Source organism: Podarcis liolepis, assembly GCF_965112155.1.
Source record: "Podarcis liolepis genome assembly, chromosome: 5".
NCBI classification, from domain to species: domain Eukaryota; kingdom Metazoa; phylum Chordata; class Lepidosauria; order Squamata; family Lacertidae; genus Podarcis; species Podarcis liolepis.
This window is the reverse complement of record NC_139556.1, coordinates 97,284,714-97,310,252: the sequence shown is the minus strand read 5'-3', so window position 1 is coordinate 97,310,252 and position 25,539 is coordinate 97,284,714. Positions and strand designations below refer to the sequence as shown.

Sequence of the window (25,539 nt, the reverse complement as noted above, 5' to 3'; positions counted from 1 at the left end):
TGAACCTGACCAGGCAACCTAGAAAGACTTAAGGAGAAAGAGAAGGCAAGAGAAGGATGGAGATACGGGCACTTTTGATTGCTCTTCTGGTGGCTCTTCTGATTCTGCACTACCTGAAACAGCTCTGGTCACGCAGGCATTATCCTCCAGGTCCTCTCCAGCTTCCTCTCGTTGGAGCCATATGGAGGTTTGGATTGAAGATTCATGAAAATACTCTCGTTCAGGTAATTATTGCTTAGTAATAACTCAGTCTGATGTCAGCAATTATCTATTTCCCCCAACAATTATGATATTTAAAATTAAATAATAGCATGGGTTAAAATGGTAAATGCCATAAGCCTCTGTTGTCAGAAACTGTAAGCAATACAAATAATAGTAATAATATAAAGGATATTATTATTAATACTGAAAGGCACAAAACCATAAAAAAGTTTAAAATGTGCATTAAAAACTACTGATCAAAAATATTTAATGTATACTGTTAAACTGAGGAAGGAGGAGAGAACACCCTCAAAGGAAGAATGGTTTGTGAAAATCTTGGAATATGCAGAGATGGCAAAAATTGATAAAAGATACAAATTTAGAACCTTTTAAAGAAGACTGGAAAACCTTAACAGTCTATATAAAAAGTTATTTCCCATATGCAAAGACCACAGCGGGGTTTGAAGTGTAAGAAAACAGCAGAATGAGAGGATGAAATTAGATAGAGAGGATGAAATTAGATAAGACGGAACTTTAAAATGCAATTGTATGTAATTGAAGTTATAAACATTGATATTGGGTGAGTGGGAAATCACTTGTTTTGTTGAATTGGAATATAATTGTTGAGTAACAAATGTAAGTTTCTATATGGAAAAAAAGAATAAAATATTATTACAAAAAAAAGACTGACCACATAGGTCCTCAACATTCATTCATGACAGCCTCTCAACAGGTACTAACCTGCATTTGCTATTCAATTTCTGAAGCCTGGGGACATTTTCATCGTGTTTACTCCAACTAGAAGCACTTTTAAAAAAAACAATTTAAATACCACATTCTTAATGGTTCTCTGCAGTAAACTAGGGTTTCCATATTTTAGGAAACCACAAAAATAGTGGAACTTTTTCCATTGTGTTGCTATACATCCGGGGGCTACCTGACATTTTGCCTGAAACCTGACCCAGTGCTCTAGCCCGGCCTATGGCAACCTGGTACCCACCAGATGTTTTGGACTATGATGCCCATCTGCCCCAATGACCATGGCCAACAGTCAACAATGATGGGAGTTGCAGTTCAAAAGCATCTGGTGCGCTACAGTTTCCACATCCCTGCACACAAAATAATTGTGACAAGGTCCTATTCTGGTACAGGAGGGCTAATCACTATGAAGTGCCTCTGCTGCTCTGATTCTAGGCCGAGGCAACATAGACGGCTGAGAGTAAAATAAATAAATAATAAATAAATAGAATTGTATTTATATCCCGCCCTACCCAGCTGAAGCCAGGCTCAGAGCAGCTAACAACAATAAAAGCAACACAGCATTCTAAAATCAATTCATTCTAAAATCAATTCAAAATCTAATTAAGGGCAACCATTGGGCTAGAGTTCTGTGAGGGTTGAAATGGAGGGAGGGAGGGGGAGGAGGGGGGAGAGATGATAGGAAGAGAACTGCACATAGTGAGAAGCTGCAGAGGTGAGGGAGACTGAAGCTCTTGTATTAAGTTGAAATATCCAACTGTGTTTTTTGAATCCATCATTCCTCTCCTCTCTTTTGACCCAAATGGTAGCTGGGAAAGCAATATGGAAATATTTTCACCCTATGGATAGGACATCTACCCATTGTTGTACTGTCTGGATTCCAAGTAGTGAAAGAAGTGCTCATTGACCACTCTGAAGAATTAGACGAGCGACCACAGACTCCTTTCCTTAGGAACATGGCAAAAGGAAAGGGTAAGTAGTGAAGAATAAGAATTTCTACTGGTATTTTCCCAAGAGAAAACATTTAAAGGGCTGTCCAGAACAAAGGTTCTCTATTATTGTTGCACTGCAGGAAATGGGTTACCTAGGAGCGAACAGCTAGGGGCTGAGGTCTCTTCAGTGCCCCTCTAAAATATGTGAAGGGGCCTGGCTCCGCCAAAGTTCATGGCAATTGCCATTCTAATGGTGGGCGTGAGCCACATCATGTAACTGATCATGCGAGGTGGGACTCACTTGCCCCCTTTGAGGCATTCTCAAAGTAAAGGAAGGACTGAACTCTGATTAATAAGAATACACACAGAGGCTTGAACCAGCAAGATTCTGGGAAGGGTGCGCATAATAATCTCTCCATGCCTCCACTCCTCAGCCCAGGTCATTTTATTCACAAAAGAACTTTTACAGAGTGTTCGTAAGAACCAATCATATTTCTTCTGAACATTTCAACAAAGGATGGCCAGGAGGACAGTGATCATTATCACCTTTATGTGAAACCTGTTTCCTGGCCCTAAGATTAACATCCTAAGATTAACATATCAGAAAAGCTACATCAAAGAAGTTTGCCCACTGTCTTTGATGACCCAGGAGTCTGCCTGTCTAAGCAACTGGGCTGTGTATGTGACTTGTGAAGATAGAGAAATGGGCAGTAGAGGAACAGTAGAGGAAATGGCCAGAGATGCAGGCGGTTGTGGGATTTGATCAGAAATTATTGTCAGTGTATCAAACCCAGTCAACACAATGCATTCATCGTGGACACATTGGCTTGATGCATATTTTATAATTCCTCATAGTAATCCCACCTGACCCCACACTCTGGATATTTGCACTCCTACACCCTTCCTGATATTTTATTCAAGTTGGCACCCTGATGGACTGCAACTAGCAAGATTCAACTGCAGGTAGAAGTTTGTTGCCTGTTGTAATGCATTTACTCTCCTGGCCCTCATTGCTGGATTAATAAGAGCTTGAACTCTGAGTTCTTTCTGCTGAAGGTCTTGACGCCTACATCAGATTGGTACCTTGCCAAGGCACAGGTTAAAAGAAGTGGCAATTCCATAAGAGGGAAAGATACTCATATTAAATACCAGATGACTTTTGGAGACTGGTGCCTGCATTGGCTGGATGAGGTGGCGGGCTGGATGAGGGCCAATAAAGTGAGTCTGTATCCTGGTAAAATGGAGGTATGGTGGGTGGATTCTAGATAATTGTTCAGTTTACTGCTATGGATGGGGTTGAACTCCCCCTGAGAGAACAGGTTCATAGACTAGGGGTGCTCTTGGATAAATCTTGGCTGCTAGAGGCCCAGTGACCTTAATGCCTTCTACCAGCTTCAGCCAGCAAGGCAGCTTTGGCTAGTAAGACAGCGAAAGTAGTTTCTGGATCAGGATAGCCTAACTACTGTCATCCATGTGCTGGTTATCTCTAGGCTGGATTACACAATGTGCTGCATTTGGGGCTGCCCTTGAAGCAGCGTCTGGTAAAAAATGCAGTGGCTTGACTGCTCATGGGGGCAGGACATAGCCAGCATGTTATGCCACGGGCTGACAATTAGCTAAGTTCAAGGTGCTGGTTGAACAAAGAGCCTATAAAACTTGAGATCAATATATCCCTTCCAATAAGCTTTTCTGTTGAAATCTTTCTCAGTTTTGCTTCTTTTCAGCCCTCGGTTCCTCTGGGAGGATGAGCGGGATATAATTGTAATAATAAATACAGTCAAACCTCAGATCTCGAATGCCTCCATTTTGGAACTTTTCGGCTCCCAAACGTCAAAAACCTTGGAAGTAAATGTTCATTTCTTTTTATTGTTTTTTGGTAGCCGAATTCAGTAAGCCGAATTTGGTAGTCTAACGCAGCCTCCACTTGAGTGCAGGAAGCTCCTGCAACCAATCGGAAGCCACCACTCAGTTGAACGGATTACGTTCAACAACACAGGTTTGACAGTTACAATAATAATAATATGGTATTGGCCCGAATATAAACCGCACCCACCATTGATGCACTACAGTCTTGTCAAGAATATGGTGCAGAATGCACCCTCAATAAAAGCCCCGTCTGGCGGGACCAGTAGAAGTAGTAACTGGTTGACATCACACATTATATCCTTAAAAACAGTGCGGCAAAATTGGCTGAATTGAGTTTGTTTGTTTGTTTGTTTGTTTGTTGAAGCTTTTCAGCATACTAACTAATCTAAATAAATAACAAAAACAAAAAAGGAAGAGAGAGAGAGACAGAGGAATGCCAAGCCCTCTCTCAAAGGTATGTCTTAACTCTTGTCTCACACAGAAGGGAGTGGACCCTCCCAGCTCTCACCTGGGTGCTTCCCTTTCTTCCCCCAGTCTCCCAACCTGGGAGATCTTTCCTTCTCTGCCTCTCATACAGGCCAGCTATCACCTTCATGTGTGTACCCTCATTAACCCAGGGCAGAGGACATCACAAAACAAAACAAAACATAAGCAAAAGCAAAATAGCTAAAAGAAGACAAAAATAATAATTAAAACATGAAGAGTGAAAGAGAGAAATAAATAAAGACAACTTCTGATTCTTCGTCTGTAAATTATATTTATTCATAATATTTTAGGTGTTCATTCCAGTGTGATATCCAACTGTTTTCCAGGATAATATCCAGCTGTTCCTTGTTCTGCTAGGTGAACATCGTCAGCCCCAGACATCGCTAAGTGTCAAGAATAGTCCTCTACCAATCTTGTATGATGACTTTATCTCCCCCCCCCATTCCAACCATTACTCCATTTTTAAAAACAATAAATCATTCATTTTTATTTAAACACGAAACTTTCCGCTATAGTCATGTATTTAAAAAATAATCTGTTATGTACTGAGTTGAATAGGATCCAAAATGCAGCAGTCTGATTGGTCCTAGAACAATAGGATCCAAAATGCAGCAGTCTGATTGGTCCTAGAGCAATAGGATCCAAAATGCAGCAGTCTGATTGGTCCTAGAACAATAGGATTCAGAATGCAGCAGTCTGATTGGTCCTAGAACAATGCAGCAGTATGATTGGTCCGCAGGAGCCACCCAATCCAGCTCCAGGTGGAAGTGAATCCACAATCTGATTGGCCTACAGGAGAATCCCGGAATTAGCCAATCACGTGCAGCCTATTGTGTAAATAATGTATATAAAGCAGATATTTTGGGGGAACTTTCATTCCTCCTCACCACTATGAGCTGAATAAAGGGCATGAAATCCACTCTCGATTCCGAGTACATTTCATAATCCATAGTTACTTACTTGTATATTCATTATTTTACACCCATTTTGATTTTTTGCAATCCCATTTCCTGTAGGAAAATTTAGCAAGAGGGGGGAAAAAGAACTTCCGTTTCCACCACTTCCAATTTTCCCAATAGTGTCACTAGAAGCTTGATGGAATTTCCCTCTAAATTCCATCCAATTTGTACCCAGAATCCTTTCTGCATCATCTTGTAATTCTTTGCTGTAGAGAGACTAAGCAGCTCTTACATGCAAAGGCAAGAATCATTGTTTGTTCTGAGATGGCAACTTTTTACATTGATATCTGTAAATAATAATTTCTCATTGCTTTGCCAAGGTATTGCATTATCAAATGGTCACACCTGGAGGCAACAGAGACGCTTTGGTGTAGTTACTATGCGGAAGCTGGGGCTGGGGAAGAAAGGCATGGAGCACCAAGTAGCAGAGGAGGCCCATCAGCTTGTGGAGGTTTTTGCACGTTCAAAGGGTATGTGATGCTAAGTGATGGTGCGTAGCTGGCATATGGAGATATATTTGTGTACTACCTCTTTCCATTTTAGAAAGGAATGTGATATGTTTTTCTTGGTTCCTAATGGATATCCCAGCAGTTTCTCTTGGCCACCATGAAATCCCACTCTCAGTATGAACAGGAGCAGCTGAACTAACATTAGTATAGTTTTATTTTGCAGGACAGCCACTTGATCCCTCCATGCCCATCACTAATTCAGTCTCCAACGTGATATGTGCTGTGTCTTTTGGGCACCGGTTTGCTCTTGAGGACGAACAGTTCCAGAAGCTGATAGAAGCCATGGATTTTGTCCTAAAATTTATAGGAAGCTTCGGTCATGCTGTGAGTAGTCATTTTCATATACACACACACACATACACACACACACACACACACACACACATTTTTATTGATTTTTTTAACGTATTTGTTTCAACAGTCATACAACATATCTTCTCATTTTATACAATCTTGTAGACTTCCGTCAACACCTCTGATGATTTTCCATTCTTTATCACTTATTCTGCATTTCTTAATTTCTATATTACCTACATTTAATTGTCCTTAACTATATTTCTCTTCATAAGCTTTCTTGCAGTATTTCAAATAATCCACTTTACAAAACTTCTTGCAGTCCTACTAGCGTAATCTATTCATCACAATTACTTTTCAAATAATTCATATATTTACTCCAGTCTTCTAAGAATCTCTGATCTCCCAGGTTTCGAAACCTTCCTGTAAATTTATTTAATTATGCGTATTCCATCAACTTCATCTTCCATTCTTCTTTCGTTGGTAGTTCTTCTTGCTTCCATTTTTGTGCCAATAATATTCTTGCTGCTGTCATTGAATATAAAAACAACTTACAATCCTGTCTATTTATATCATCTCCTACAATGCCAAGTAAAAATGCTTCTGGTTTCCTAATAAATGTATATTTCAACATCTTTTTCATCTCATTATATATCATTTCCCAGAGGTTTTTCACTTTTTTTACTTTCCCACCACATGGGATAAAAAGTTCCTTCCTTTTCTTTACATTTCCAACATTTATTACTTACTTTATACTTTTTACCTAATTTTACAGGGGTAATATACCACCTCGACATCATTTTCATCACATTTTCTTTTAAAGCATTGCATGCAGTAAATTTTAATCCTTCTTTCCATAGTTTTTCCCAATCTTTCAATTATATATTATATTCAAAGTCTTTGGCCCAACGTATCATAACCAACTTTACCTCCTCATCTTTCAAGCGCCATTCAAACAGCAATTTATATGTTTTAGACAAAATTTTATACTTATTTTTCAATACCTCTATTTCAAATTTTGATTTATTATCATCAAATACTTTCCCCCTAAAATCCTGTTTAAACATTTCATTAACTTGGCGGTAGTGCAGCCAATCATTCACATATCCTTTAACCTCTTCATAAAGTTTCATTTTCCATTTACTTCCTTTTGTATTAATTTTTCATATGTAACCCGATTTATACTCATATTTATCTTTTTCACACACATTGCTTCTAATGGAGCTAACCACTGCAGTGTTTTACGTTCTAATAGGTTTTTATACCTATCCCATATTTCGAAAAGAGATCTTCAGAATATATGGTTTCCAAATCCTTTATGGACTTTTGTCTTATTATACCACAAATACGTGTGCCAACCAAATCTATTATCATAACCTTCCAAATCCAACAAATCTGTATTTTCTAACAACATCAATTCCTTTAACCAACAGAGGCAAGATGCTTCATAGTACAGTTTCAAGTCTGGCAGGGCTAAACCCCCTCTTTCTTTAACATCTCTTAACAACTTATATTGAATTCTTGGTTTCTTCCCCTGCCTTTTGCCACTCTTTAAAAATGCTGCCCCCTTGATTATTGGAATTGATTGAAACAAAAATAAAATCTTTGGTAGCACATTCATTTTAATAGCAGAAATCCTTCCCCCAAATGATAATTTCATCCTTCCAGATCTTTTTTATTCCATTCTGAAAAAGGTCTATACTCTTTGATGGTATCAGTTTCTTGCCTTGCCACCTGACAATTATCAGTTTCTCGCCTTGCCACCTGACTTGTACCGCTATTATCCTGCCTTCTTCATATTTGAAGATTTGCTGAGCTTCAAATTTATTTTTTATATACAAAACCACTCCCCTCTTCTTGCTCTTGTCTAAATTCATTTCCCAGTTTTTTATTAATCAGTACTCTTCTGTTTCCTAGCCACATGTGTCTCTTGTAAACAAATAATATCCAAAAATTTTTCTTTAGGGAAGGTTCAATTTTGTTCCTTTTCTTTTTGTCATTTATGCCATTAACATTCCAAGTCCATAATTTCATTGCCATTTTAAGTTCTCTTTAAAAGTGAAAGAATAAAAGTCTTTAAACTCGTCCTCCTCCTCCTCCTCCACCGTTCAATACAATACTCCTTCAATACTATCTTTATCTTCCTCTTCCAGACCTGCTGGTCCTGCTGCTGCTTCATCTCCTTTTCCCAACTCTTTGCATATCCTCAGGAATTTGTGCGTTTCACCTACATTTTTAAATTTAAATTTCTTTTTTTTTGTAATAAAACAAAATTCCATCCAGAAATTCCCATTTAAATTCAATTCCATTTTTCTTTAGCATCTGTGTCAGTGGTTTATATTGGTCACATTTTTTCAACAACCGAAGTGGGACGTCTTTAAAAATGATCGTAAATACTCTATCAAGTGTATTTTTGGTTTCTATGGAAGCCACCCAGAGTGGCTGGGGAGGCCCAGCCAGATGGGCGGGGTATAAATAATAAATTATTATTATTATTATTATTATTATTATTATTATTATTATTATTATTATTATCAATGCATAATCCTTTTTCTCTATTTTTCTGCAGAATCAAATTTCTCATCTCTCTATCTTTGAATATAATCAATAAATCTCCTGGAAATTTATTTGCGTTAGTAGTCTTTGTTCTAATCCTAAATGCATTCTGCATCATCTTCTTAACCTCCTCCACTTCCATACTTAACCGTTATGCAATTCCGTTGTTAATTTCTCCAAGATGTTTTCTCCTTGTACTCCTCAAGTTCATTTCTCTTTGCCTCAGTTCATTCATAGCAATCACATCCCACAGTTCTTCCTGAGTATTATTAATTTCTGAAACTTCTCCTTTGACTTTCTCTTCCTCCTTTTTCATATATCTTACTTCCTGTTTTGTTCGCTTCATTCCTTCTTCTAAACTCTGTGTTCTTTTAGCTATCTCCCTCATCTGACCTTTCAATTCATTGACAGTCATATCAAAAATTTTATCCATCTATTCCAATCTATTCTCCATTTTTTTCACTTTGTTTGATGTCTTTTTTATTTCTGCAAACATTCTAAAAATATCTCCTATATATTCACTTTCATGTTTCGATCCTCTCCTCTCCAATGGTGTTCCCCCTTCTCCAACATTTTTCTGTGTCTTCTTCATTATACTTCTATTATTTTAGATGTTATTTTATTCCTCACCACTAGATGTCACCCACCAATACTAAGAATGGACACCAATTATATCCTTTCTGCCTCTTGTTTGGCCAGTGCAATGTAGCAGGTAAACAACAATGAGAGAGAAAATTATAATCCACAGATATATGCAATTTTTAATAAAAAGTAATAAAAAAATTAACAAAATTTTATTCTTTTATTCTGCCACTTGTTTGGCCAATCCACCACAGTGTCAAAGCAGGGAAATTATAATCCAATTTAGATCCAAATAATAAAATGATGAAACAGGAAAAACAATAAATAGTTCTTCTGCCACTTGCTTAGCCAATCCACTGTAAAGTTTTACGACTGAAATACAGCAACAGGGTTGCCAAACATAAATAGAGGAAGGAAAGAGTACCAAAACAAAAATAACCTAGTCCAGTTCGCAGAACAACCAGTCTATAAAAAATAAAAATAACCAGGAGAGAAGAAGAGTATCAATTATATATATATAAAAGAAAACCCAAGTCCATCACCACAAAAAAGGAAAAAGGAGTTAAAACCCTCTCAGTCCCACAATCCAATCTCAGACTGTCACAAAAAGTAAAAAAATAGAAGACAGGAAACTGGGGTGGGGGTGGGGGGTGGGGGGTGGGTAAAGTAATCCTCTTTCTCCTCTCTGCTCTTCTCCAACAAAATAAGATAAAATGAAAATTACCATTAAAAATATATCTCTCTTTTGTTCAGGCTTAGCAGTTCCCCAGAAACGCTGCTGTCTGGCACACAAATAGAAACTTAAAAGTTAAAAAAAGAGGCTTCTTAATTATAATTACACAGTTTCCCAAAAGCGAAAGTAGTTTCTCCTCCTGCTGTCTCAGAGATCCTCAGACAGACAAACCACCCCCATGGTAACGGTTTTCTACCCAATTTTTATTATTATTATATATAGTCTTAAGTTAAGCAAAGTGTTTATATAAATTTAAAAAGCTCCACTGTAGGAAGACTCACTGCTTTGTTGTTCCATAGGAACTTCCTGCATATAAGTTGAATCCCAGTCCGGGCTGACCTCCTTTTTTCCACCCCGCTGCTTCTGAATCACTCTAATTCTTTTAATTTTTATCTTCTTTTCACCAATTAAATCCGGATTTTTATTTTTTTAAGAATCGATCGCTGTGCCGGGTAAGCTTGAGGCCGCACTTCTCGAGAGTAGAAAATGGCATCCCGCACCAGTGTCTTGATCTTGCCGATCTTTCTGCTCCCAAAGGGAGCGTTTCAGGCAGCGGAGAGACCGCTTCTCGGCTTGCTGGGAACCTGCCTTCTGAGGTTTTGGGGAGCTTGCGGGGCCCTTGCAATACTCCCTTTCCCCTCTCTGAAAAGCTGGATTCTCCCCCAAGGGCTGAATCCCGCTTGCTCCCGGCTTCACGACCAACTGGAAGTCCCATGAGTAGTCATTTTTGTTCCTACTAAGCCAAACAGGTGTCCCTTAATACCACAAATCAGGGGCTTAATACCACAAATCAGTATTTTGGAATCCATTATGATAGAGGAGAGCTTGGAGAAGTGAGATCAGGTTTAAATTGATCTGAGATAAAGGCCACTTACAATCTCACAGCCTGAGCAATTTCTCATGATTATCACTGAGATAAAAAACATGAGTAAGAAAACTTTGTCCACCACAGGAGACACTTTGGAAGAAAGTTGGTTAAAAATGGAACAATGACCTTCAGAATAGGTCATCAAGAGCCCACCAAGGTGAAGAGAGGGGAACCAAATAATCTTCTCAAGAAGGGAATTACTTAGTTTTTTTAAGTTTTTTTTTATAATCATATTTATTAAAATTTCCAATAATGACAGAATAGAAAAAATAGAAAAGATAAAGAAAAGAAAGAAAAAGAAAGACCAATTTTACACCCTTATTTTCATAACCTTCTTTCTGGGACTCCCTCCTTCCCCTCCCGACTGTATTCCCCTTTCCCTAAGTTGGTTCCACAAGTTCTCATTCCCAATTTAAACCTAATATATTGTGCCTATTAGCCAATTTAAATTACAATCTTAACATCACTCCTCATCTTTAACAAAATAGAAAAAAAATAATAATTCCCCCCAAGATCTACCCCATTTCCTTCCACGAATTCCCCCCCTTTTTTTCCAACACATGTTAAATCAAAATACCAAAGTTATATAGAAAGATAGAAAATAGAAAATAGAAAATAGAAGAAGATTCAAAAAGTTGGTTACATAGCCTTTGGATTCTAGAATTCCCCCTCCCTTCCCCGGTTTGGATTCCCCATGTCCATCAGTCTGTATGTTGTCGGCCTGGAGGTCTCAAGTCCACAGCCAAATTTTCCTCAATCCATCTTGCCGGTTTTCTTTAAATTTGCTTGTTTTGATGCTGTTTAACTTCAAAAATCCAGTCTAATAGAGGCCTTTAATTTCCTTTGGTCGTAGTTGCTCCTCCCATTGTTCTTTCCGTGGCGTAGTTGGTCCTTTGCTCTTTTATTTCTTACTTTCTCAGGTTTCTGTCTTGTTCAGCTGCAAAACCATTCTTATTCCGAAATCTAATATCTCTACAGAGGTTTGTTATTCAGGAACAAAAACTTACGTCCAGTTCCTACCTTGCTTCAATAGAAAAATTCTATTGTGTTGTCACCTCTGTAGACAAAACAATATTTCAGTTTAGCTGCTTTCCCAGGAGATAAGACCTGTACACATCCCGAAGTAGTTTTCCACATACGCCACTTGTAATGTCCCAAAGCCCCTCTAGGGGGGTTGCAGTAACTTTGTATCCTCTAATCCAAAAGTCAAGTTGTTGTTTCTTTCCCCCCCGACATTTTGTATCCATTTTTATATCCAATTGTAACAAAATTTACCAGCAAAATACTTATAACAAAGTCCTCTTTATATTCTCAAGATTTGACAGCTACTTTGACAGCTGTCAAATTCTCCATCTCTCTCCGCCAGGTTCTCCGAATCGCCCCGGTTCCCGGGGGGGGGGGGGTTGCCTTTTCCCTCTCACCCTCGACTTTTCTCCTCCAGCGCAATTCTTGTAGTATCCCATCGTGGAATTGATATTTTTTGTCAGCAATAAGCTTCTGAATCGATCTTGGTTTCTCAGTCCTTGTTTTAGCATGTTTACAATCAGGGAGGGGACTGACTTCCTTTTTAGATCCCCCCCCCCCCGCTCGTGCCGAATCTGAAAAAAAATTCCTTTTTTTCTCCTTTTATACCCGGTTACCCAATTACTCACGGGTTGTTATTAAATAGCCGAATTTCCAGTGGAAGAAGCCAGCGCTCTCCGCCGAATGGCATGCGGCTGCGCTCGGCAGGGGAAGCGATAGACTCACAGCACCACGCCACTCCCCGGCACCCGATCCGTAGCCTTTAAAAAGGCTCCTTCACGAGTCGGGAGGGCGCTAACGGTACCAGCCGAGTCCCCATGTCCACGGGCTCCGTGCCCGTGGTTTTTAAGGGTCCCCGCGTCGCCGGCGCGGTAGTACCCAGCCCCTGCCGAGCAGACTCCCTCCGGAGCTCGGAGGGAGTCCGCCATTCGGCGATGGCACCAACCCGGAAGTCCGGGAATTACTTAGTTTTGTTGCCATCATGGAAAACTAAATGTGTCTACTCTCTGCCCACATAGCAGTGTCAATGATGATGGTGTCCAGGGTGAGGCCCCTGCAGCCACCACCTTGGCTGGAAATTTTTAAATGAAAGAGAGACCAGCAACTCAAGCACTAGCCCTACTGCTAAGGAAAGCAGCTCCCTTCTGTGTAACCCATTTTTCATTTTGGTACACACCACTTGACTGGGGAACTACAGGCAACTTTATATCAGTGTTCTAGGTGCATTTGGAACAAGGAATTTCATTAATGTGAGCAGTTTCTGAGCTCTGGGTACAGTACTAAGCCTAAGATTTTAGATTAAAACTGCAGAATGGAAGGAAAGGAGGACTTTATTTTGGCTCCTCACTTCCAACCTCTCTCTGAAGACTGGAAAAGAGACTCTCTTAAGAAAATTAGGGGGTCAGGTAGGGGAAGCATGGCTTTGTTTTCTGCAGTCTTCAGATGAGGACTAGACCATGTGAAAAATGAATATAAGATTTTAGCTGCGGTTCATTCATTTTCAGCTTTGTATACTTTTTATTAAATAGGCACAATTAAACATTCAATTGCTGCACCCATAATCTAGGTTTAAGGTGCCATTTAGCTTGGAGCTTTCATATCTCAGTTTCTAACACTGTTTTATATTAGTCCAAGTTTTATTTTCTAGCTCCTTATATATTCAGAAAATGTAAGTAATTGATCATTAATGAAAAAACAAGGAAGGAGACAAACAAGGAAGGAAGAAAAACATCCTTCTTCAAGCTTTAATTTTTTGAGATGAAAGATCAGTATTACTTGACTGGTGAACAGGGAGATTTAAGAAATAAAATTATAAATTGGAGAAATGCACATTTTGAATGATGGCTTTCTTTCCATTTGTGTATTAGGCAAATTTGGTTTTAAATGCGAGTTTACTTGAATTCCTCCCGCACCCTATTCTCCACCGACCCCCACCTACCACAAAAGGCCACTAACTTGTTCCAGGAGGGGTCCCGTGATTGTGCCCAGTTTTGGAATGATGCCTGGGAGCTGGGAATATATTTTGAGCCATAGTTTTCTTTCACATTTTCAGCTAGGGATAATTCACAGAACCCAATCATTGTGAGATTCCAGAAAAGCGATAGAAACCTTCCATCTTAGTGAGAAATTAATATGCTAGCCCTGAAGAATAATGCAGATCATGTTTTTTAAAGTGCTAATCCAAAGCACAAACGGTGTGACCAAGCTTCCTCATGGTAATGGCAGCATTTCTGCTATCTTTCCTTTAGCTTTATGACATTCTCCCATGGCTCATGAAACATCTCCCAGGGCCCCATAAGAAGGCCTTGTCCTGCTCAGAGATTATGATTTCATATGCAAAGGGGGAGATGGAGAAGCGTAAGGAGAATCAGTCTCTGCATGATCCACAAGATCTCATTGATTTCTATCTGCTTCAGATGGAGAAAGTAAGTATCAGCTTTGAAGCTGAATACTGCTCATCCAATGAATCATTATATTCCCTGTTATAAGTGAATACTAATCTCTATTTCTCATAGTCAATTTAGTTGCTAAAGTGAGTTGACATCCATCCATTAGCATTGTTAAAAATGTGAGTGGAAAGAATTGGAAACCTAAGTGTGTTAAGGGGTCCTGCCTATGGAGCATTCCCTCTGTACATAAATTTCTTTGGATTGATGTTCATTTGACATTCAAATATGGACTGAAAAAATAGAAAACCCTAAACAAAATGCTCATAAACTAGAGTATGACTTCAAATCCCTGTCTCATCTATCTTCATATACTAGAAAGGACAAATATATATTCATCTTTCCCTCTGTGAACAATGTTTATCATAATGACAAACAAATGGTTAAATATGTTTAGTGGTAAGTGTTGGTTTGCAAGCCCCCTCCATAGAGGCTGGCCCCTCTCACTGTCCTCGGAGCTTGCTTACCGGTAACCTCCTCTGGCTGATATCCAGACAGACAGGGAGATTTTGATAGGTGACATTTTCCCAAGAGTGGGTAAAATGCACAACCCCTCCCTCCTGCTTCCGCAGGGGAAAGAAAATAAGCAAGAAATCTATTTACATGATGTTTATTTCTGACATTACAGCACTAGAGAAAAACACGTCCTTTCAGTTCAGGTCTTCTAGCAAGTCTAACAAAGTTCCTGAACATGCGCAAATGGAAGGTTTCAGATTACACTCTTCACAGAGACTTATCCAGCCTGTGAACGTCCTGGGAAATTCTTCTTTCCCACAGATAGGAGCATCATTTGATGTCAACAATCTGTGTGTCTGCAGCGGTGATGTTTCCGTATACTGCCATATTTCAACAAAATTGTCATCTTTTTATGCCAATTATGCGACGATTATTTGGTGAAAAACAAAGGCACGACCCTTATGCGAGGACATAACGAACACAATTATGTTTCTATTGCTTATTATTCTATTGCTTCAACAATGTTTATCATAATGACAAACGAATATACTAGAAAGGACAAATATATATTCATCTTTCTTTCTGTGAACAATGTTTATCATAATGACAAACAAATGGTTAAATATGTTTAGCAGTAAGTACCATATTTCATTACATAATTGTCACAGTTTTATGCCAATTATTTTTTTTTTAAAGGGGGGGGGGGTGCAACGATTATTTGGTCAAAAACCAAGGAACGACCCTTAATTGAGGAAACAGTCTTTATGAAGAAACATAATTATGTTTATAATGCTTATTACTTGTTACTAACTGCTTTTGGTGTGATTAGGATGCACAGAATATGTGTGAACAGGCACAGGAAGGATAATAGGTAGTCCAAACTGGGGCAAGGCATTCTCATGCACGCTTACTGTGACCATTATGTGGTGAATGCTTTGGGACTGATTTGAAAAAAGGAGCTTGACTATTATATGGTGGTGACCATTAGGCAGTGAAATATGTAGCACACATTTTGAATATCTGCTGCCAGAGTTTCCGTTGGATCCCTCTCTTCATGCCAGTATTGGGTTATTATGCCAACTCACAGATCCTGAAATCTAGTACCAGCAGTACCGCTGTAAATACAGGAAAATGTGTGTGGGTTTCTTATCATAACCAGCTATGAAGCAGAGGGCCAGCCCATCCATGAGGCAGGCTGTGACAGCTGCCTTGGGCAGTGGAATGCCAACAGGAGACATCTCTGGGGATGTGCTGCCTAGCCAGCTGCTAGTGGAGAAGCAAAGGGGGCAGCTTCTGGCAGGATTTCACCAAAATCTTTCAATATCTTACCAAGCTCCCTTTTGTTGTTGCCACTTTGTGGGCACTGCTGTGCAACCTAGGTAAGGCAGGTGGCAGCAACAGTACGGCGATGGTGGCAACACCTTCCCATTTCAACTCAGGCAGTGTAAGAGGACACCCCACCCCTCATGAAGCATGTGTGGGTGGTATGGTAATAAGTGGGGGGAATAAAATAAAGAAAGTGCTGAAGGACAAGCTGTAATGTGTGTAAATGACTTGTCACTTCCCCCATTTTCAACACCAGAGCAAGAATGACCCGGAGTCCACCTATGATGAAGAAAACTTGGCTCGGTGTATTTCTGAGCTCTTCATAGCAGGGACAGAGACAACCACGGCTTCTCTGAAATGGGCACTTCTCCTCCTGACAAGTCATCCAGATGTCCAAGGTGAGAGAGGAGAGCCAGGGCTTCTCTTGATCACTAGGGTGGACCATAATTCTTTAAAGGTTTCATATTGGAAAGAGTTAAATGTGAGTTTATGATGGAAATTATGGAAGGTAAATTTTATTGACTTTCATGACTTTCATGTCTGGAAAGATCAGTTTCCCTCACCAATATTTTCCTACATAGTTTCTGTAATAGATAAATTTCAGAAGCAAAAATGTAAAATGCCCACAATGCCCTCTTCCCACAGGACATTTCCAGTCTATGATTACTGGGACAGGTAGAGATGGAGGGTCTGAATGTGTGATGGAATTGGGATAGGAGAGGGTTGGTGCAGTGGATGGGCCTCCATTGTGAAACTAAGGTTGGCAGTTCGAATCTGCATGACAGGTGAGCTCCCGTTGCTCTGTCCCAGCTTCTGCCAACGGAACAGTTCGAAAGCATGCCAGTGTAAGTAAACAGGTAGTGCTGCGGTGGGAAGGTAATCAGCATTTCTGTGTGCTCTGGCACTCATCATGCTGTCCAGTTGTGCCAGAGGTGGTTTAGTCATGCTGGCCACATGACCCCGAATGCTGTCTGTGGATAAACACCAGCTCCCTAGGCCTGAAAGTGTAATGAGCACCACACCACATAGTCTCCTTTGATTGGACTTAACCGTCCAGGGGTCCTTTACCTTTACCTTTATATGAGTGATGCTAGCCAAAGAGGAAATGAGGAAATGAGGATTAATGAAACTAAGTGGGAAATATTGAGGGCAGGGGATTTAGAACACACACACACACACACACTCACTCACACACAGGAAGCCTTTGATCTCAGCCCTTCAGCAAATCCAGCCAGCTCTGGTAACCAGAAACAACTGCGATGAGCTTCACTTTCAGCCTTTTCACACCTGGGATCTAGAGTGGGGAAGAACCATGTACACAGACGAGCTCTTTGGAGGACCAGGTGACCTAAAAATGCAAGAAACCTGGACTCATTCACAGAGGATTATGGAATATGTTCAAGGGAAATAAATGTCCATCTGAAATAAAATGCAATATTCACAATAAAACTGTTTCCATCATTCTCTTCAGATAAAATGCACAAGGAAATAGAAGATGTCATAGGTTCTGCTCACTCAATCTGCTATCAAGATAAGAAGAAACTGCCCTACACCAATGCTGTGATTCATGAAATGCAGCGCTTTAAATACGTCACTTTTTTGGGGTTCCCTAGGCAATGTACAAAGGATTTCAAGCTGCGTGGTTTTCTCATTCCCAAGGTATAACAGTGTGGTATAGCTGCACTCCTGTAGCCCAAGAGCAAAGAGCAGCAGAAGGTTTCATATTGAGAGATGCAGCCAGCCGTACAGGAAGTTCCTGTCTAGTCAAAAATCTGAAGGGCAAGAGCAGGAGCTCCATCTGCAGACATGTTTCACCATTGGTAAGTGCCATTCCATGGGGCAATTGTGGCAGGGGAGGAGCCTGAAGTATCCAGAGGTCTCAGCCTGGTTGTGAGCTTTCATGTTAAAAGAGGTGGCGGAAAGCCCTCTTGTGTTCCTGCCTGTAGGTGAAGAATACAAAACCAACCCCACCCCCACCCCAAATAATAATAATAAATCATGCTGGTCTCTGCAATGATTAGTCTTGGGATAGTGTGGGACAATCCAGAAATGTGTTGATCTGAATGCATTCCAAATCACTTGTTTCAAATCACTTGCAGGGGACTTTTATTGTTCCTGATCTGCGCTCTGTTCTTCTTGATCCAACACGATGGGAGACACCTGCAGAGTTCAACCCAAATCATTTCTTGGACAAGGATGGACAATTTGTGAACAGAGAAGAATATCTGCCATTTGGTGCAGGTAAATGCAGAAGACCAAGCTATGTTGTGATCTGTAGATGTGCTTATCTGTCTGCTTCCAGAAAATGACATCAGCAGCAGCACAGGAGGGAGTGGGCCAGAGCAGTAGCAGCATCTTTCTGGCTGGAGTGGCAGTGCTGGTCAGCAGAATGGGGCAAGGCAGTGGCAAGTTAAGGGGATCTCTGGGTTGGTGGCTTGGGGCCAGAGCCATAGCTAGGTGATCTTGTGCCCCTGACAGAACTGTCCAGATTACGCACCCTAGCCACAGACAAATTAGCACTTCTTTCTCCTCTCCTCCATGCCCCCCCCCCGTTCAATTCCTCACACACTTCACCTTGTATTGAATTCTTTCACAGAAAATACAATATTTAATTTATTATTTCTTAATAAAAGGTTTCATCAAAGAAAATGACATTATGATGGAAGTTGACAGTTTTTTATGTAATTAATGGTAAAACAATACACAGATAGGTCTAAATGAAGCATACAAAAATACCATACTGATTTGTTCCACAATGATAACTTTACATTATACTTTCACAATATCTTCCATGCCAATGGTTTGAAGCATGCTTATGAGAGGTGTGACAAAAACGTTGGGCTAAAAAGCAACTCTAACAGAGAGCTTACAAAATGCCTGTTAAAAATGAATTGCACAACACTACTGTAGACATACTTCCAACTCTTCAAAAGAAAAGAACTGTTGCTAACACAGATAAAACATTTACCTAGATAATTTCTAACAGTCTATGATACTTCGCACAACAAAGCAGACCAAAGTACGAGATGGCTCAGTCGGTAGAGCAGGAGACTCTTAACCTCAGGGTCATGGGTTCAAGTGCCGCGTTGGGCAAAAGATCCCTGTATTGCAGGGCATAGAGCTCGAAGACCCTTGGGATCTCTTCCAACTGTATGATTATCTCTGTGTGTGTGTGTGGATTTTCACCTTTCTGGTCACACTTCTTTGAAGTCTCTCAGCCCCACTCACCTCACAGAGTGTTTGTTGTGGAGAAGGAAGGGAAAGGAGAATGTTAGCCGCTTTGAGACTCCTTCGGGTAGTGATAAAGCGGGATATCAAATCCAAACTCTTCTTCTTCTAAAGTATGCAATTCTTGTAAATCACCTGAAGTGTCAGAAAGCATCGCACAGGTAGTAAAACTTGGCTTAGTTACAAACAGTGGTAAAAGCTAAATAATTGCTATAGGAACATGAGAGTGTCTTGTAAGAACCATGTGGTCTGAGCCTGGAGTAACTACATCAGACCTCTCTATCCAGTGAGCTTCTCAGTTGGCCTGAGGGAGAACAATAGGTCTGAAGTAAACATGGCAGGACAGGTTACTCCATGGTCTTAACCCCTTTCTGCATTGCTGATTTGGGCAGTTGACCAATGTTTTCCTTTCATTTTTTAAAATCAAGTTTTATTGAAATTTTATACGTAATTTTATACGGGTCCTGTTAGAATTCCTGGTCCGGGATTGCAGTCATGGGATTGCTGTCCTGACAACGGTTATGGGCCCACGGATCGGGGCCACAGACCTAGTGCCAGCAGAAGAAGAACCGGGGGCTGTTTTTATCTCGGTTGGAATCTCCTGGAACTGGCAGTGTGAGGCAAGCACCTTCCGAGACAGAAGGGAAAAAAGCTGTTAGGAGACAGACTGTGAGTAAAGCCTGTGCTTGAAAATGAAAGTAAAGGCAGGCCGGACTGTTTTGTGCCAAAGCCAGCGGCTCATGCACAGAAGAAGGCAAGGAGCCTTTGAAGTTCTTGCCAGGCAATTAAGGCCGGCAGAAGAAGGCTTGATGTATAGCCATCTGATAAGGACAGTAAAAGGTTGTTCCAGCTTCAACTAAGCTGCAGAACAGACCATTTGGAAGGGTAAAAACCAAATCCTTAAGTTAAATAGAGGGAAGGGAAAAGTGGCCTGATGCGGCAGGACTTTGGCAAGAATGTAGCCACGATTTATGTGTTACAAAGGGAGGACATATCCCGATGCTTCTGAAGCATTTTCCTGAGAGGAGAATGGGAGTGGTAGAAGGCAAAAGTGGGATTCCTGCTGCGGCAAGACTTTGCCAAAACAATAGCTGTATGTGAAACTTCAGCTATGGGGGAGGGAGCAATTTCCCCTGATGCTGTGTAGAAGTAGCAGACATGGACTTTAAGCAGATAGGATTCTTCTGATTCATTCCCTGTGAGTTTGGAAATGTGGGGGAGCAGTGTTTTGTTTCCAAAGCTGTACCAGCAGTTTGAGACACAATCTATGTCTGATGTTAGACAGTGTGTACGTTCAGCAGGAATTGAAGCTGTGTCACACGATGGACACTTCAAGATGGCGGAGGTGGCTGATCGGGATGCCAAAAAGGTTCAGAGGGCTAGATTTGCTGTTTCTGACGCCCACATGCAGTGGGAGGCAATGGCTCAGCAGACTGCCAGAAGTCACGCCCTGAGGGAAAGCTGATACAGTATCTCAGGGAGGCATCATGGATGAGAAGAGGCAGAGCTGTTTTCTTGAATGCACAAGGGGGGTGTTTCCGGTTCCGGGGGGAGGACTGTCCAGAACGGAAGGAGAAGAAGGGGATCTGGCTACGACGTCATCCCAACCATCACTGCAACCAGCAGGTGGCACTGCTAAGGTCGAAGCAGTGGAAAGTTGTTCATGTGAGAAGTTTAGACAGCCTCTAGAAGTCAGGGAGGCTTGCAGCATTTCTGACAGGCGACATGAAGCAAGGCCAGAGATGCAGAACTTCAGCACAAATTTGGTGACCGGCTGTTCCAGTGCAGAGGTGCAAGAATCTTCTGTGCTAGATTCTGACGTGGAGGCACACCTTTGTGGAAGATGGAACTGGTTCACCACGTGTATGCCACAGAAGGACCCGATCCACCAGTTGAGTGGAGATTCCTTGGAGGTGCACAGCACCTGGACCGTGGAACTGAAAAGCTGTAACGTTGTGATGTCTAACGTGTTTTTCATTCCAGGTTGAGAAACCCAGCTGATGCAGCGTAGCTGTTCTGTTTATGGCAACAAACAGAACGCAACCATCCAGAAGAACGAAAATGACATTATAAATGGCTTGTTCTTACTAGGTTGTGATGTTAACATAGGTGGTGGTGGGAAGGTTGGAGAGACATGTGATGTTATATCTGATAACCATTCTTTTCATGCAGGATGTGTGCATGGGTCTCCCAGTACCTAACACGAAGATGGTCAGGTGTACCAGTGCTCAGGACAAAGCAAAAGGGGGAGGCAATATGGGTATCTTGCAAAGGCACCCTATTGGTGATGATGACAATGACAAGGCAAATCCAGAAAAAGCCAAGATGCCAATGGATGGATCTGACATGTGGGTTCCAAAGTCACAGAGCAATACGCTTGGCAAGCATCATTTGCAAGGCCGTTTCCCTGGATTCAGACAGAGTTTCTGATGGGAACTGTGACAAGATAAACCCGGAAAAAGCCAGGATGCCAAATGGATGGGTCTGACATGAGGCAGGAAGCAAAGATTCTTCTTGGGGCAAGGCTTGTACATAGTACTGAGGCCTGATGCCAAGCTGATTTTACTCACTGGGGATGTTGAGTGCAGTGCAGAATGGGAGGAAAATAAGGGTATTTTCCAAGGCTACCCCACTGTGGAAGGCTCTGATACAGAGTCTGCTGCTGATGCTAACACTGAAGTAAGTTCCACTGATACAGTGGGGGAGATGCGCCAAGTGCGCAGATCAGGAGGAGCTACAAAGGGTGAAATGCCCACCAGGTATGCTCAGGAGTTTGCTAACACAGCTGTTGCAGATTTAGTTGTGGTTAGTGGCTCGACACAGGTCTAGGAATCTGAAGTCTTGAAAGGGGCACAGGGTTTGTCCTCAAGGGACGGGATGGGAAACCACGCCCAAAGGCTGTAAGGGTAGACACTGTTTCCTTGGAGAAGGAAGCTGGACCACGTCCAGAGGCCGTGTGTGCCAACACTGATTCCTCAGAGAGGAACGTGGCTAGGGTTCTAGTCCCAACAAAGCCAGGTGTGAGACTTCCTGATAGTCAGAAGGGCTATGACGCCAAGACTAGTCAGAAGTGCAAGATGGTAAGGGCCAAGGCCAATCCAGTTGCAGGTAGTTCCAAGGGTGGAACAGGTGATACAGGGGTATACTGTGTGTATGACATCTCTATGGTTGCTGCAGTTACACTGATGCTGATGACTGCAACACAGTGCATGAATTGGGGGAGGAAGTTAGAATTCCTGATCCATGACTGCAGTCATGGGACTGTTGTCTTTCACATGGCGGTGTATGTTTTGACTCCAGAGTGGGAAGTGACGGAGACAGGATGTTTGTGTTACTGTGTTCTGTAAGTGGGACTATTGTCCTTTGTTCATTCTCTTTGCTGTCTGATGCTAGAGAGGGAGCCATGTTACAGTGCTCCGTGTGTGTTTATATGTGAATAAACGTAGATTAGCCAAATGCTGAGTTGCTGAGGCCTGTTACGCAAGCTGCGAAGTCTCTGCAGTTCCCTAAGTGTGCCGATGTCTCCTATGATGTCCTGCCTGAAGAAAGCTTTTGAAGCTCCAGAATGAACGACCAAGAGGGAGAGAACATGCCAGTCAGGCTTGTGTCTCTGCCATGGTCCTACTCGAGTGTAGGATGAGCTCCTGACAGGCCCTTCATCTGTATTCCATTCCCTTCCTCATTGTATCTTCCTTGATATGAGATAGGGAACTTCAAATTACAAAACAAAACCTAAGTATAACAAGAAGAAAGGAAGGTTAGCACTGACCAGGCTAGGAAATTGATAGCAGCTTTGATGTTTTCCCTAGCCTAACTATTTCTAGTTTCCCAAAGGGTTATGTGGAATGTTTACAGCAACAAAGCAATGAACACTGGAAAGTAAATTCTTGCTCACTTACTGCCTTCTTCATATCTCCTCTTCAGGGGCTCGCATTTGTTTGGGAATGCAGCTGGTAAAGATCGAAATCTTCATCTTCCTGACCAGCCTGCTGAGGGCATTCAGTTTTGAGCTGCCAGAAGGAATCAAAGAACTCAATCAAGAGGCTATAATAGGGGTTACAATACATCCCCATCCTTATAAACTCTGTGCTGTTCCCCGTTGCAACACATAAGAAAACAGGAAAATATTAGGGGCTGCACCCCTGCTTCCTGCACTCGGTGACCCCTTGGCCACTCCTGACACATGAACCCCCTAGCATTTCCCCTTCCCTTCCCATCTCATCCCATGCAACTACTGAGGTCTCTTTTCACTTTCGCAGCTCCATTTCTGAAGCCACTTCTCTCTTATCTTCTGCAGCTCTGCTTTGCATCCATTTTCCCCTTCACTGCATCTCCTCCTTTTCTGCAGGCCCTTTCATGCCCCTGCTTTCATCTTCATCCCTCTCCCAATGCCTCCTTACTCCCTCCTTTTTGACAACTTCCTTTGCATCCCCATTTTTACTCTTGCTCCCTTTTCTCCTCCCCTCCCCTTCCTTTTCTCAAATCTCCCTTACACACACATTCCCACACCTCCTCCTCTCTCCCTCTTCTGCAGCCCCCTTCTAACACCCCCCATGCTATGCCTCTTTCCTTGTGTCCCACTCCCAATCAGTGTATCATTTCGAACATATACAGTTGTGTGGGTGGGTGGGAGGGAAGAGTGAATTTAGAGTATAAGGTGTCGTGCCAGAACCCTCTCTTGGGCTCAGGGGAGAGGAACATTTTGCATTCATGAATTTATATGTAAATAATGCTTGTTGTTTAACTGTTGCCATCCTGAGAAGTAAAGATTTATCTTCAACTATTTGAGTAAGGCTTTTTTATTATCACAAATAGCTAACAAAGGTTATGGGCTCAGTCATGCCCCACAAGTGGTGCTAGAAAACGGCAAGGAAATTTTGAAGTCAATCCCAAAACCAGCAACTTAAACTCAGCACTGTACAGGATGTTTATACAGATTTACCCCTTGATCCATGTCTGTTGAACTTCCTGGCACAACTTTGTTTCAAAGTTCAGTTCATTAAATTTCACTACTTCTTTTTTTACATTTCATTAAATGTTTGCTTTTTTCCAAAAAGGACTTTCATTGGTGAAATTTTCCAAGTGAAATATTTCTCTGCAAGGAGGGAGGAAATGGGAAAAAACCTCCGTATTGTCTCTTTGCTCACAAATCCTGCCTCAAGGACTCATTTAAGATATCGATAGGGTCAGCCTGTTGTGGTTGTGAGACCCTGTTGCAAGAGTTAATAAAGATCAGGCTTACTAGCTGCTTTGTTTCTCAATATTCTCTGGTTTGCCTCTGTTATTTTTCTCCTACCGAAAGAGAGCCTACAAAAGGACTCTATATATTAGCTCTTAGGTACCCCATAGGGGAAAAGGAGCAGTTTTGTTCTTATAACAGAAGACAGGGAAGTGGAAAAACTAAGTGGTGTCTCAGTGCTTTTCACAAGGAGAGCAGTAACTGCTGCTTTTTTAATCCTTTAGTCACAGGATTCAGTCTTTCAAGAGGCAGGTTGTTGGCCTCCTCTAACTATTCGGTTTCTGGATCAGTACTCCAGAACTCAGGCTTTCCCCCTCCTGTATGCACATGCAGTGGTATCTTGGGTTACAGATGCTTCAGGTTACAGATGCTTCAGGTTACAGCCACCACTAACCCAGAAATAGTACCTCGGGTTAAGAACTTTGCTTCAGGATGAGAACAGAAATCATGCTCTGGCAGCACGGCGGCAGCAGGAGGCCCGGTTAGCTAAAGTGGTTCTGCAGGTTAAGAACAGTTTCAGGTTAAGAGTGGCCCTCCAGAATGAATTAAGTTCCCGAGGTACCACTGTACATAGTTACAGTTCAAATGTCTTCAGGGGAGGGGGAGTTCTGACTGCTTGCTTAGGGCATCTTGAGAGCTTTTCTAAACACAATTCTGGGCTCAGAACCCTCCCCTCCATCCCTTTGATGCTTCTCATGGAGAGAAAGCTAAGGGTGTGACAAAAAGCTGGCTACTTCCAAAAAACCCCTCACACAGCTATTTTGCCAATGGAACTTCCCTGTATGAAGTTTACAACGTGTTTAACTGAAACACTTATTTGATGTGTATTGATCCAATCCTGCTTTGCAGGGTAGGACTCAATCCAGTGGCTTCATGTTACAAGAAAGAAGATTCTGAAATAAACGCACAGAAAAACTTTCTGACAGCAAGAGCTGTTTGACAGTGTAACAGTCTCCCTTGGAACGGTCTCCCCAAAAGCTGGATACTTCCCAAAAAACTCATGCAGCTGTTTTTACACTCAATTTTTATAGAAAAGCCTCTGGTTTTTTAAATAAAAGTTATTTTAAACTTTTTT

At 41.5% G+C, this 25,539-nt stretch overlaps 1 protein-coding gene across 1 annotated transcript; it reads left to right on the top strand.

Annotated features, from left to right (window-relative positions):
• On the top strand, nt 1-23,583 carry LOC310707287 (cytochrome P450 2J5-like). Its single transcript, XM_083504299.1, has 9 exons — nt 1-224; nt 1,770-1,932; nt 5,524-5,673; nt 5,876-6,036; nt 14,018-14,194; nt 16,254-16,395; nt 17,469-17,656; nt 18,097-18,238; nt 23,150-23,583. Exons 1-9 carry the CDS (start codon nt 57-59, stop codon nt 23,335-23,337), a joined length of 1,479 nt encoding a protein of 492 aa, XP_083360425.1. The 5' UTR covers nt 1-56; the 3' UTR covers nt 23,338-23,583.
• Nucleotides 23,584-25,539: the final 1,956 nt, after the last annotated feature.

Excerpts from the sequence above, each read along its gene's own strand:
- LOC310707287 (XM_083504299.1), top strand. The coding sequence starts at position 57 with ATGGAGATACGGGCACTTTTGATTGCTCTTCTGGTGGCTCTTCTGATT. Across the intron at positions 1,933-5,523 it reads GAACATGGCAAAAGGAAAGG|GTATTGCATTATCAAATGGT; the intron begins GTAAGTAGTGAA and ends TGCTTTGCCAAG. Across the intron at positions 5,674-5,875 it reads GGTTTTTGCACGTTCAAAGG|GACAGCCACTTGATCCCTCC; the intron begins GTATGTGATGCT and ends TTTATTTTGCAG.